The 15,142-nt window shown below is 38.1% G+C and overlaps 1 protein-coding gene across 1 annotated transcript in view; it reads left to right on the forward strand.

Annotated features, from left to right (window-relative positions):
* Positions 1-15,142, forward strand: part of KIF15 (kinesin family member 15) — a 105,019-nt gene that overhangs the window by 13,441 nt on the left and 76,436 nt on the right. Inside the window, 4 exon segments of the mRNA XM_011952691.1 lie at positions 2,114-2,190; positions 4,546-4,583; positions 8,549-8,646; positions 10,122-10,301. Coding sequence (XP_011808081.1) covers positions 2,114-2,190; positions 4,546-4,583; positions 8,549-8,646; positions 10,122-10,301 — 393 coding nt within the window.

A 15,142-nucleotide genomic window follows, 5' to 3' on the forward strand; every position in this document is an offset into this window, starting at 1 on the left:
CGGCTAGTTTTTTTTATTTTTTTTAGTAGAGACGGGGTTTCAACGTGTTAGCCAGGATGGTCTCGATCTCCTGACCTCGTGATCCACCCATCTCGGCCTCCCAAAGTGCTGGGATTACAGGCTTGAGCCACCGCGCCCGGCCTTCCATAAATATTTTAAATCTAATTTTATTAAATAGTTTTCTCCTTTTTTCATCAAACTTTGTAGCAGAATGACAAAAGCCTCCTTTTTTTTTTTTTCACCAAGTGATAGGAAATTATGGGCATAGTGTCACATGCCTGTAAACCCAGCTATTCGGGAGGCTAAAGCAGGAGGATCACTTGAGCCCAGGAGTTTGAGGCTACAGTGAGCTATGATGGTGCCACTGCACTCCATCCTCGGCAACAGAGCAAGACTCTGTCTCTTAAAAAAAAAAAAAAAAAAAAAAAAAAAAAGATCTGTGATGTTCAGTGTAGTAGCCATTAGTTGTATGTGGCTATTTAGATTTAAATTAATTAAATGAAACTTGAAAGTCAGTTCCTCATACACACTAGTCATATTAAAAGTGTTGCTCGTGCATCTGAGGCACTGGAGGTTAGTGAAGATGCACTTTTTGGAGTCAGTGGATGATTGAGAAGTACATTTGAACTGCCTAATCTAAGGATTTAGGGTTACCATGATGTGAACAAGTGCTTTTCTAATTAATGTCAATTTAATTAAGACCTAGTTAGTGCTATCCAATGGAACTTTCTGCAGTGATGGAAATGTCCTGTATCTGTGCTGTTTGTTACAATGGCCTCTAGCCAAATGTGACTATATAAGTTTAAATTAATTAAATCCAATTTAAAATTCAGTGCGTCAGATGCACTAGCCACATGTGGCTCCTGAGCACTTTTAATATGGCTAGTATGCATGAGGAACTGACTTGTAAGTTTTGTTTACTTAATTTAAATCTAAATACCTACATATAACTAACGGCTACTATACTGAACATCACAGATTTTTTTTTTTTTTTTTTTTTAAGAGATGGGGTCTTGCTTTGTTGCCAAGGGTTGAGTGCACAAGTGATCCTCCTGCTTAGCCTCCCAAGTAGCTGTGATTATAGGCATGTGACACTATGCTTGGCTAATTTTTTTTTCATTCCAGGATAAATCTCAATTATGCCCAGCTACATTTTAAATTTTTTGTAGAGATAGAGTCTTGCTATGTTCCCTAGGCTGGTCTCAAACTTATGGCCTCAAGCAGTCCTCCCATCTTGGCCTCCCAAAGTGCTAGGATTGCAGGTGTGAGCCACTGCACGCAGCCCATCACAGATCTTCAGTATTCCCTTATATATATAGATGTTTTTGGGCCGACATTTAGGTCTTTGGATCTTCTTTTATGTGGAGCATAGCTGGCCAAGAGATATATAAAATGAGGGCCTTGTGCAGTGGCTCATGCCTGTAGTCCCAGCACTTTGGGAGGTGGAGGTGAGGTCCACCTCACAAGGTGGATCACGAGGTCAGGAGTTTGAGACTAGCCTGATCAACGTGGTGAAACCCCGTTTCTACTAAAAATACAAAAATTAGCCAGGCATGGTTGCACGCACCTGTAGTCCTAGCTACTCAGGAGGCTGAGGCAGGGGAATCGCTTGAACCTGGGAGGTGGAAGTTTCAGTGGGCTGAGATTGCACCATTGCCTAAAGGTGACAGAGCGAGACTCCATCTCAAAAATAAATAAATAAATAAAAATAAACTGTAGAGTTGGGAGTTCTTACATTCTTAATAAGACTGCATCTACTTATAGGTAAAAATGAAAATAAAATGGAGGTATTGACTGTTCAATGCAAACTTACGAGAAAAATCACTGAAGAAGATATACACCCATTTTTTTATGCTAGTACCAGTACAATATCTACATGCAATATGCTGTACAAAATTCTGTATAAAGTTGAGTTGTGTGCTTTAAATCTATAGTTGTATAGGAGATTAATTATGTTTAAAGTTTTATCATCTTAGATAGTTTAGCCTTTTTTCTGTAATGGATGTTAGCCATGTTATTACTAAGCAATTTTTGCTGTTACATTGTAGAATGTAATTTAGGAAAAATGTTTTCATTTTTATGAAATGTTAAACATGTTTGGTTACATTTGTAGGAGTCTGTATTCTCAACTGTGGCTAAAAGCATTGTGGAGTCTTGCATGAGCGGTTATAATGGTACCATCTTTGCATAGTAAGTTGTTGTCTGTGTCCTTATACATAGTACATGCTTGTATTATTTTCCTGTTGCTGTTGTAACAAATTACCACAAACTTAGTGGCTTAAAACAACAGAAATGTATTATCTTACAGTTCTGTAAGTGAAAAGTTCAACTTGGGTCTCTCATGGGCTAAAATCAAGGCGTCAGCAGGGATGCAATTCTTTTGGCAGCTCTGTTCCTTTCTGGAAAATTGTTCCTTTGCCTTTTTCAGCTTCCAGAGGCCACCCACATGACTTAGCTTACAACCCCCTTTATCTTCAAAACCAACAACATGGAACTCTTTGACTCTTCTTCCTTAGTCACACCTCCCTCTGACAGCAGCTAAAATCGGTTTTCTGATTTTGGGGACTCATATGATTAGATTGGCCCTGCCTGGCTATCAAGGTAGCAGGGATTACACTGGAAGGTAGAGGGGTTGTGTAGAGCAGAGTATCTGTCTAGCTATATATAACACATTTTTTTGTAAGAAAGGTTTGTCCAGCCAGGTGTAGTGGCTCATGCCTGTAATCCTAGCACTTTGGGAGGCTGAGGTGGGCGGGTTACTGGAGTTCAGGCAAGACCAGCCAGGCCAACATGGTGAGACCCTGTCTCTACTAAAAATACAAAAAAAAAATAGCTGGGTGTGGTAGTGCTCACCTGTAGTCCCAGCTACTCGGGAGGCTGAGGCAGGAATCACTTGAACCCAGGAGGCGGAGGTTGCAGCAAGCCGAGATTGCACCACTGCACTCCAGCCTGGGTAACAGGGTGTGACTCTGTCTCAAAAAAAAACAAAACAAAACAAAAAAAAAAAGATTTGTCTGTTTTCCACATTTATTTATTCAATTACTTATATGTTATGGATGTACATTTATTTTATTCTTTAGGTTATAATCCAATACTAAAAATTATTTACCTTGTTGTGTCTGTTGTTCCAGCTTTGCCCAACGGGCCCTCCTTGAGGTTGGTTTTTGTGTCCCTTTGCTATAGCTCACCCTTTTGTTTTCTGAGCCCCTTCTTACTTTGTGATGCTACAAGATGCTCTGGGCTCATCTTGTGTTTTCCTTGACCTATGCCTAGAATCAGCTATTTCACCAGTGAACCCTAATTCCTTTAATTGGAGCATGGTATTTAGCAACCAAGATCTGGGTGCTAGATGTGTTTGGTTTGTTGCTTCTAGGCCTTCTCAGCAGACAGAGCTAGGTAATACATGGCGGGGTGGGTATACTGTCTGGTTTACTGAGGACAATACCAATTGTCAAGTATTATTAATAGTGTCCTCTTCACTCTCAAGTGCCTGTTTGGACAATAATCTGTAGGATTACCCTATTTGTAGGGGACTCAATAATATCCATTTCTCATTCTGAGTTACTAAAGAACTTTTTTCCTCTTTTCTTCCAGAAGAAAGGGGTAAAAAACTATAGCATACTGTTTTTTAGTTTTGGGGGGCATTTAATGAAAAAGTAAATTCAAAATTTTCTATTTTTGCTGTGAATCTAAGCTAAAGTCTTTTGATATCCTGATTGACATCTTTAAAATTCAAGTTTTTTGTTTTTTTTTTAAGATGGGGTCTTGTTATGTTGCCCAGTCCTGGAGTACAGTGGCTATCCACAGCTGTGATTCTAGTGCACCACAGCCTGGAACTCCTGGGCTCAAGCCATCTTCCTACTTTAGCCTCCTCAGTAGCTGGAACTGCCTGGCTTCAACTTTTTTACTTTTAGTTTTTTGTTACTCTTGTTTCTGTTAAGTGGGGTAACAGGAGATATGACATTGCAGAAAAACCTATAGCATAAGAATTTTTTTATTGCTTTATATTTAAATGAAGAGATTTTAGTATCTTTTAAAGACAATTTAGGAAAGGAAATGCTGTATTACTTAGCATAGCAAAAATTGGAAACAAAAGTTCATTTGATTCTGGTTAAATAAATTATGGTGCTGCAAGATGCTCCACGATCCCAAACCCGTGGAATAAATACGGTGTAGCTATTAAAAATAATGAGGCAGACCTCTATTGCTGACCTAGAAAGATATCTGAGGTAAAATTAAGGGAAAAACAGGTTGCCAAGCAGTATGAAGAGCATCATCTCAATTTTTGTAAATAAAGATTAAATGAAAACTCTGATGGCTATGTTTGTGTAATACAGAAGCATTTGCCAATTAATAGTGGTTAGCTCTTTGTAGGGAGATTGGAGAGAAAAGAGGTGGATCATTCACTTTTTATCTCATAGAATTTAAAAATGGAAAGAAAATAAGCTAACTTTTTGTGGAGAAAACTTATACACTAGTATTATAATAGGAGTAGTCTTTTAATTTTATGTGTAAAAATAATATGTAAAACATTATTTTTTACAGTGGACAGACTGGCTCAGGGAAGACATTTACTATGATGGGTAAGTAAATTAAAGATTAACTTTTGTTGGCTTATGGCTTAATCTACCCTTTCTGTAATAACAGTAACCTACAACATTTTGGGGAAAGGCATAAATTCTATATATGATGTTGATCTCTTGAAATTAAGGAGATTCCCTAGGCTTCTGCCAAGTTGTGAGTTTTTTTGCTAGCAAAGTCCATGTGTTAATCATGTTTGCAGCTATGTTTCCAGCTCAATGCCTGGCACAGAGTGGTGCTGAATAAACAGGTTTTCAGTAGGATGTAATGAATTTGTATATGTTTATACACCTGTATAACTACTAACCAGATCAAGATTCCTTCCTGGTCAGTAACTACCAAACCCTGTCCCCTGGAATGCCTATTACTCTGATTTCTGTCATCATTAATATTGCTTGTTTTTGATCCTCTACAAATAATATTTTATTGTGTATCTTTTGTTTCTGGTCTTTTAGTGTTAAGTTTCTGCGATTCACTCATGTTGTTGCAAGTAGTAGTAGTTTATTTCCATTACTGTATAATATATTATTGTATGAATATACTACACATTTTCCAGTCTACTGTTGATAGACATTTGGATTATTTCAACTTTTCAACCATATGAATAATGTTGCTGTGAACATCTTTTCTTGTGTCTTTTGATATAATTTGTGTTGGATATGTATCCAGGAAAATTGCTGGATCATAGTATATATGTATATTTAGCTTTAGTAATTCTGCCCAACAGTTTCCCAAAGTGATTATCTCAGTAGTATATGGAAGTTCCAGTTGCTCCACTTCCTTATATGTACTTGAAATTGTCAATTTAAAAAATTTTAGCCATTCTTAAGTATGTACAGTATTATCTTATTGTGTGTTTATTTCTGTTGACAACTGAATACCTTTTATATGTTTACCCGATACATCAATAGCCTCTCTGTTGAAATGCCCATTCAAGCTTTTTTCTCCCATTTAAAAAATTAGCTTGACTTTTTCTTACTCATTTGTGGATATTCCTTATAAAACAGAGAAGTTAGCCTGTTGTCTATGATATGGATTCCAGATTTTTTTCTAGGTTTTTCATTTGTCTTTTGACTTACTTGAGGTTTTTTTTTTTTCTATGCTAAAGTTTTATTTTACATGGCTGAATTTTTTTCTTTTCTTTTTCTTCTTCTTTTTTTAATTTTTTTGAGACGGAGCCTTCCCCCTGTCGCCGAGGCTAGAGTGCAGTGGTTCAATCTTGGCTCACTGCAACCTCACCTCCTGGGTTCAAGGCAATTCTCCAGCCTCAGCTTCCCAAGTAGCTGGGATTACAGGCATGCGCCACCACACCCGGCTAATTTTTGTATATTTAGTAGAGATGGGGGTCTCACCATGTTGGCCAGGCTGGTCTCCAACTTCCGGCTTCAAGTGCTCCACCTGCCTCAGCCTCCCAAAGTGCTGGGATTACAGGCAGAAGCCACTGCACCCGGCTTCTTTTTCTTCTTTAATGGCTTCTGAATTATGAGTTGTAGTAAGAAAGGTCTTCCTCTCTCTCTGAGGTTATAACAACAACAACAAAAAAAATAATTGAATACTTGTACTTACAGTATGCCCGGCACTCTTGAAGACACTGTTGGTTTACTTGAATACAAGGCAGTGTCCTGGCTCTTGTGGACCTTCTGATTTTCAGGCAGGGGGAATACACAATTAAAAGCAAATACACCTCTAAAAATTATGCCAGAGGTAATAAGTGCTATGAATTAAAATAAAGCCATGTAAAGGGATGGAAAAAAGTAGAGGGTGCTATTTTAGATGGTGGGTCAGGAAAGATCTCTCAGGAGGTCACCTTTGGAGTTACTAAGTGAAATGAGAGTGAACAATGAGACTGTCCAAGAGAATAATCTTACAGGCAGAGGAACAGCAGTTGCACAGGCCCTGAGGTGGGCGCACACTCAAGAATGTTTGAAGAACAGCAGAAGACCCATTGAGAGTGGAGTTTTCCAGGATAAGGGGCTGGTAGCATGGGAAGTCGGAGCTATACCCTAGGGCCAGGTTATATAGGCCCTGGTGAGGATTTTGTATTTTGTTTTGAATATGATATGACATTATTGGAAGAGTTCTTTTTTAAAATAAACAAACAAATAGGAAGTACATGATCTGATATATAATTAAAAGGATTACTCAGGCAGCTAAATGGAATAAAGACTATTAGGGGAGGCCGGGCGCGGTGGCTCAAGCCTGTAATCCCAGCACTTTGGGAGGCGGAGACGGGCGGATCACGAGGTCAGGAGATTGAGACCATCCTGGCTAACACGGTGAAACCCCGTCTCTACTAAAAAATACAAAAAACTAGCTGGGCGAGGTGGCGGGCGCCTGTAGTGAACCCGGGAGGCGGAGCTTGCAGTGAGCTGAGATCCGGCCACTGCACTCCAGCCTGGGCGACAAAGCGAGACTCTGTCTCAAAAAAAAAAAAAGACTATTAGGGGATAGAGCAGGATTAGGAGATACTGCAGTGGGTCAGGCAAGAGATGATGAAGGTAATTAAAGATTTGTTGAATCTTTGTCTTAGTCTATTTGTGTTGCTGTAAAGGAATACCTGAGGCTGGGTAATTTGTAAAGAAAAGAGGTTTACTTGGCTCACAGTTCTGCAGATCATAGAGGAAGTGTGGCACCAGCATCTGCTCGGCTTCTAGTAAGGGCCTCATGCTGCTTCAACTCATGGCAGAAGACAAAGGGGAATGGGCATGCAGGGATTACATGGTGAGAGAGGAAAGAGAGAGAGAGAGAGGAAAGTGAGAGAGAGGGAGAGAGACAAAGAGAGAGAGAGATGAGGAGGTGCCAGGCTCTCTCCAACAACTAGTTCTCTTGGGAAATAAGAGAACTCACTCCCATGAGAATGGCACCAAGCCTTTCATGAGTGGTTGTGCCCCCCGACACTCCATGACCCAAAAATGTCCCAGCAGGCCACACCTCCAGCAGTGGGGATCAAATTTCAGCATGAGAATTGGGGCCAAACATACTATATCAAATTGATCTTTGTATAATATATTCTGCAACAGGAAAATGATGTAAAATTATCTGCATGTTCTAATATTCATTCTCTTTATTCATTTACTTGCATTTTTCTACCTCTGTTATGTGTTTCTTAAACTACGAGTTATAAGGACCATTTAAAATATTCCAGGTGTGGTGCAAGGCCTTCTAGCAAAGACAACTATTATATTTTAAAATTTATTCTTTATTTTTCTTCTGCATATCAGCATTTTGTTAGTTCCTTTGGTCTCTAAGGCATACTTCACCAATATTTTGATTATTAAATAGATCTAGATCTTTTCTAGCTATATATTTTTTTTCTGGGAAATATTGCTATAACTTGAATTAGAATTCCTTAGAATCCTGCTATTTACATATACACTGATATCTCTTCCTTTTCCCAGTGTAACAAAATAGAGACTCTGCATTTTTCTGTCTGCATGGAAATCTTGTAAGATATTCTTACAGTACTTTTCTTATCAGCTTGGCTTTTATTGCCTAATTTAAAAAAAATCAACTAGCTAACCCTGATTTTTAGTACTTAATGTGTTTAAAGCACTAACATGGCTCTCAGTGCTTTGCCTTTACACTCTCAGTTAATTCTTTCCAATAACCCTATGTGGTATTTATTACCATTATTATCCCCATTTTATAACTGAGAACTCTGCAGCTTAAGAGGGATTTAGTAATTAGCCTATGGTCACAAGGTATGGGGCCAAGGCCTGGACCACAGGTCAGTCTATGAGACCAAATGTGCTGCAATAAAGTACAATTATTTGATATTCCTGCAGATTTTGGTACCTGGCAGTTGGAAAAATTTCAATTCCTCTCAGAGACCTAAATTTAACTTGCTTGGAGCACAAGTAGGAAAATCATTATACAGTATAATCATCTTATTTCTATATAAATTGCCATTTTGAAAGACTCTTGGAATAGAATAAAAATCCAGTGTTTATTTTTTTCACTTTTTTAGGACCATCTGAATCTGATAATTTTTCTCATAACCTGAGAGGAGTAATCCCACGAAGTTTTGAATATTTGTTTTCCTTAATTGATCGTGAAAAAGAAAAGGTAAAACTTCATGTAAAAATAAAGTGGTTCTATGAAATGTCTAATTTTGAGTAGGTAGCCACTGATAATTAGCTCATGATACATAGTGAAGCATGAATGGTACTACTCTACAATGTGGATAGACTAGTGTGGTATAAGAAAATCTTTCAATTCTGAGGATAATATTAAGGATTCTGAGTTGTTTTATCTCAATTGAGTTTTTAGTTTATAAAACATGCATTATCCTTTATCCCAAATTGCTAGTTTACAAGAAAGGAAAATAATGCTTCTGGGGCTCTCAAAAAAAATATTTTGCAAGAGAGAAACTGTAAAGAAAATCTCAACTGAGGAAAACAGATACATTAATACACTAAGCCTAATCATCTACCTGTACTTAGGCTCACAGGTGACTGCAGGTGTCCCTAAATCCTCATGGCATCCAGCAGTGATGGACTCATCCTCACCATCTTTGTAGCACCTGCTACTGCCTTCCCATGGTCTTTGTGCTCCATATGTGGTATGGCTCCATCACCGTGGGGATATGGTCTTTCCTCCTGCATTGGCTCCCAGGTTGGGCCGTCTCACAGTTGTGCTGATTCAGCTTGGGGAAGTCCGGGCTTAGAACCATTTGTGTTTTATGTTCCATTACTTATGTACCAAAGAAACTTATATATAACATTGGTTTACCATTTACTCCTTTGCAGAAATCACCTATCTCTAACACTGAAGTTAGACACACAAATTGTGTGGCAGTGAAATAATTTAGTACCATGCATTTCTATGGTTAAAAATCCTATAAAGTCTTTTAAAATAAATTATTTTCAATCGTTTGAAGAACATAACACTTGTTTCAAATAAAACTTTATGAAGATATCAAATATATAAGACAGACAAAAATGGAATTTCCCAACTGGACTGCTCAATTCTCCTCTCCCTGTATTAGCTCTCAGGCACCTGTGGAGGCCTCTAGGGTGCCTGGGACCACACTTTGATGCAGCTCTAAAATATAATCATGTGTTAAAACTAGTTATCGGCCGGGCGCGGTGGCTCACGCCGGTAATCCCAGCACTTTGGGAGGCTGAGTTGAATTACGAGGTCAGGAGATCGAGACCATCCTGACTAACACAGTGAAATCCCATCTCTACTACAAATACAAAAAATTAGCCAGGCGTGGTGGCGGGCACCTGTAGTCCCAGCTACTCGGGAGGCTGAGGCAGGAGAATGGCACAAACCCAGGAGGCGGAGCTTGCAGTGAGCCAGATTGCGCCACTGCACTCCAGCCTGGGCGACAGGGTGAGACTCCATCTCAAAACAAAACAAAACAAAACAAAAAACTAGTTATCTAGACTTTTTTACTTTTAGGTATCTTATATTGTATTAAAGGATAATAGCGTAGGAGATTTATATCTTGTGAAACAAGTGCAAAATTAATGCTTATGAAAACTAGGTATGAACACATGAAAATAATGTATCTAAACGAGGCTTCTTTTTTACAGGCTGGAGCTGGGAAGAGTTTCCTTTGTAAGTGTTCCTTTATTGAAATCTACAACGAGCAGATATATGACCTACTGGACTCTGCATCGGCTGGACTGTACTTAAGGGAGCATATCAAGAAGGGAGTCTTTGTTGTTGGTGCAGTGGAGCAGGTGGTAACCTCAGCTGCTGAAGCCTATCAGGTACCCTACAATAAGCACTTATTTGGTGCTTAGGCAACAAACCTGCTGTGAAAGCACCCCAATCTCAAAAAAGTAAGAATTGAGGTGCCAAAAATATGTCATAAAGGCATAATACAGAATGTTCATGAGAAGTAAAGATAAAATAATATGGCAGTATTTTATATTTATAAAATTTACATATACACTATTTATATTATTTTATAATCAGTCACCTTGCTAACTATCTTAAAAAATCAAGAATGTGTGTTAAAGTTTTGTTTCATGCTTTTTCCACTATTGTTGAGATAATCTTGTGTTTTTTCTTCTTTAACATGTTAACTTGATAAAGTACTAGATTAAGATTTGCTAATATTTTGTTTAGTATTTTTCATCAATTTAAAAAATTGAGATCAATCTGTAATTTCCTTTGTCCTATTTCGTTTTTGTTTTTGTTTTTGTTTTTGTTTTTTTTTTTTGAGACAGGGTCCCGCTCTATCACCCAGGCCAGAGTACAAGTGACACAAACAATCATGGCTCACTGCGGCCTTGACCTCCTGGGCCTAACAGATCCTCCCACCTCAGCCTCCCTAGTAGCTGAGACTACAAGTGCATAGCATTATGTTTGGCTGAGTTTTGAATTTTTTTGTAGAGATGAAGTTTAGCCATGTTGTCCAAGCCAGTCTTGAACTCCTGGGCTCAAGCATTTTACCTGCCTCAGCCTCCCACTATAGGCGTGAGACACTGCACCCGGCCCTATTCTCTTTGTCTTGTTTTATTTATCAACGTTACTTGTTTTCTGAAAGTATTTATGCCTGGGATGACTTATTCTTAGAATATATCGTAGAACTCATCTGCAAAATTATCTGGGTCTTGTGAGAAGATTTTTAACTACAAAAAAAAATTATTTTAATAGAGTCATGCAACCATTTTATTTCTTCTTGGGTCAGTGTTAGTAAGTTATGTATTCTTAGAAAAATTTCAATTTCCTCTTGGTTTTCAAGTATATTGGCATAAAGTTGTTCCTAGTATTCACATTTTTACAATCTTTGCCATAACTGCCATTTTGTTTGCTTTTTACATGGTTGTTATTGTTTATATGGACTTGCTCTTTAATATTTTCTTTGTTTTTAGTTTCTCCTGGGTTTATCTTGCTGTTCTTTTTCAGCTTCTTAAGCTGGATGTTTACTCGTGTTGGCATTTCTTTTGTGATATAAGTTTTAATGCTATAAATTTTTACTTCTTAATACTTCTTTAACTTCACACAAGTTTTAATATTTTAATTATCATGTAGATCCAAATATTTTTCTATAATTTTTTTGACTCATTAATTACTTAGAAATGTGATTTTAAATTCCAAAGTGTGTGGGATTTCTAACTTATTTCTCATGTTGATTCTCAATTGCATTGGGATCAGAGAATGTGGTCTTATGTGACATCTAGTCTTTGAGATTTTTTTGAGACATAATTTATGGATTTATAACAATTTTTTTCAAGTGTGCCATGTGTGCTTAAGAAGAATATGTATCCTTGGTACAAGGTTTTATATTTTTGCGAGTTTTCTTGTCCCTGTAACCTATTGATACTTCAGAGAGGTGCACTGATTTCCCACTAAGGTGTTGGTTTTTCAGTTTCATTGCGATTTTTTCCTGTATGTATATATATATACATTCACATATGGAAACACAAGTCCTCACTTAACATCCTGATAGGTTTTTGGAAACTGACTTTAAGTGAAACAATGTATAATAAAACCAATTTTACTACAGACTAATTGATACAAAGAAGAGTTAAGTTCCTACTGCATATTTCTAGTCTTAAAAGCATCACTAAACTTCTCAATAAGGACCCAACGCACTTTCTAATATTAAACATTAAAATAAATGTGAACTATACATTTATTTAAAAAAGATGATAAAAACAACTAAGATAATTATTTACCCAGGTTTGGTGGATAAGTGATGGCAGTCATGGTGTTGGGTTAAATTGGGAATAAATGTTTACAAAGTAGAAATTGTCAGGAGCACTTCCTACCACCATACAGTTCAGAAACAAGCGATAACAAATATGGTGGGCTCACTGAGTACTTTCATACTGCATTGTTTATTGTCCTGTATTTGTATGAGTATCATATAATTTATGAAATTTTTTTTTTTTTGAGACAGTCTCACTCTGTCTCCAAGGCTAGAGTGTAGTGGTGCGATCTCGGCTCACTCCAACCTCTGCCTCCTGGGTTCAAATGATTCTTGTGCCTCAGCCTCCTGAGTAGCTAGGACTACAGACATGTGCCACCACACCTGGCTAATCTTTTGTAATTTTATTAGAGATGGGGTTTCATCATGTTGGCCGGACTGGTCTTGAACTCCTGACCTCAGGTGATCTGCCCTCCTCAGCCTCCCAAAGTGCTCAGTTTACAGGCATGAGCCACCACACCTGGCCACTTTATGAATTTTTGTTTGGCAATATTTGTATTAATTCATTTTCTACCATGCTTATTCCTGTTCAGGTTTACATGTGGCAGGAACCAACCAAGACAGGACACCATTCTATTGCAGGCACATACGTCCAGTCAGTCAGACTGGGATCATTTGGATGTGCCAGTTCTCTTACCATGCACATCTTTGGAATGTGGGAGGAAACGAGAGTACCTAGAGAAAACCCATGCAGACAAGAGGAGAACTGTAAACTTTACACAGACAGTCGCCCTGGCTGCAAATCATTTTTTTTTCTCAACTTCAAAACAAAATAACATTGTATGAAATGAAATGGAGGACCTGCTGTGGACTCTTTTGTTCGGTGTATATACAAGTGTAGAATTAGTATATATCTTCCTTTTATTTTCATCTATAATTCCTTATTGACCCTACACTTTCCTATCAACACATTTTGCTTTACAAATATGTTTTGTTTGATGTTCACATACCACTCAACATTCTTTTGATTACCATTTGCCTGGTATATGTTTCTCCATCAGTCTTTCTGTTTCTTTTTTTTTTTTTGAGTCTCGCTCTGTCACCAGGCTAGAGTGCAGTGGCGTGATCTCAGCTCACTGCAACCTCTGCCTCCCGGGTTCAAGCTATTTTCCTGCCTCAGCCTCACAAGTAACTGGTACTACAGGCGCGCGCCAGTGTGCCCCGTTAATTTTTATATTTTTAATAGAGACAGGGTTTCACTATGTTGGCCAGGATGGTCTCGATCTCTTGACCTCATAATCTGCCCGCCTCGGCCTCCCAAAATGCTGGGATTACAGGCGGATTACAGTCGTGAGTCACCGCGCCCGGCCCCTTCTGTTTCTTAGTATGTTAAGTGTTTTTTGTAAACCACAAAGCTATACTTTGCTCTTTTTTTTAACCGCTCATGACAGTATCTTACCTAATTTATTTACATTACTGTATGATTTTTGATATTGTTAGACTGGTTTCTACTATCTTTTTTAGTGTGTTTTGCCTGTTTCATCTAATGCTTCCTTCTCTTTTCTTGCCTTTTTGTTTTTGATCCAGTATGCAGCATGATTTGTTGAAAAAAGCTTTCTTTTTCCCATTACATTGCCTTTGCACCTTTGGTGAATTGACTGTACACATACGGGTTTATATCTAACTGTATTCTGTTCTGTTGATCCGTTTCTTTTCATCAATACTAAACTGTCTTGATTATTACATAACTTGTTGCTAAGTAGTGTCTTTAGATCAGGGAGAGTAAGTCTTCCAACACTGTTCTTTTTAACAGTTATTTTGGTTATTCATTGTCCTTTGCATTTTCAGTTACTTAGAACCAGTTTGTCAATTTCTACAAAATAGGCTGATGGGATTTTGAGTGGGATTGTGTTGAATCTATCAATTATTTTTGGTAGAATTGGCATCTTAACAACATTGAGTCTCCCAGTCTATGAACATTCACCAAGTATTTTTGTTTTTGATTTTTTATTTTGATTTTTATAGAAGTATTCAGGCAAACATGCTTGTATTTGCTTTTTCTCCTTCTGTTGCACAAGTGACAGCATACTGTGCTATTTTTATACCTTGCCTTTTTTATTTTAGAGACCAAGTCTCACTGTGTTGCCCAGGCTGGAGTGCAATGGCACAATCTTGACTCACTGCAACCTCTGCCTCCTGGGTTCAGGAGGTTCTCCTGCCTCAGCCTTCCGAGTAGCTGGGGTTACAGGTGTCTGTCACCACACCCAGCTAAATTTTGTATTTTTTCATAGAGACAGGGTTTCACCATGTTGGTCAGGCTGGTCCTGAACTCCTGACCTCAGGTAATACACCCGCCTTGGCCTCCCAAAGTGCTGGGATTACAGGCGTGAGCCACGGTGCCCAGCTGCTTTTTTAAAATAATAGTATTTTCGAATTTGTCTCAGGTTGGAGGATCTCTCTCTCTCTCTCTTTATAGCTGTATGAATGTATCAGATGTATTTAATATGTAATATACAGTATTTAATGTTATAGAAAGAAAACATAAAGTACTGTCCAAGGAATATACAAGATACAAATAGCTGGGCACAGTGGCTCACTCCTGTAATCGCAGCCTCTTTGGGAGGCCAAGGTGGTGGATCACCTGAGGTCAGGAGTTCAAGACCAGCCTGGCCAACGTGGTGAAACCCCGTCTCTACTAAAAATACAAAAAAATTAGTCAGGCATGATGATGCATGCCTGTACTCCCAGCTACTCCAGAGGCTGAGGTGGGAGGATCATTTGAGCCTGGGAGGCAGAGATTTCAGTGAGACACGAACACATCACTATACTCCGGCCTGGGTAATAGAGTGAGACTCCATCTTAAAAAAAAGAAAAATGATACAAATAATTTCAGTTTTATACTGTTGATGATTAATAGGGTTATTATAGCTAGGATTTTTTTTTTTTTTTTTT

This window comes from Colobus angolensis, unplaced genomic scaffold (assembly GCF_000951035.1).
Source record: "Colobus angolensis palliatus isolate OR3802 unplaced genomic scaffold, Cang.pa_1.0 Scaffold344, whole genome shotgun sequence".
Taxonomy (NCBI): domain Eukaryota; kingdom Metazoa; phylum Chordata; class Mammalia; order Primates; family Cercopithecidae; genus Colobus; species Colobus angolensis.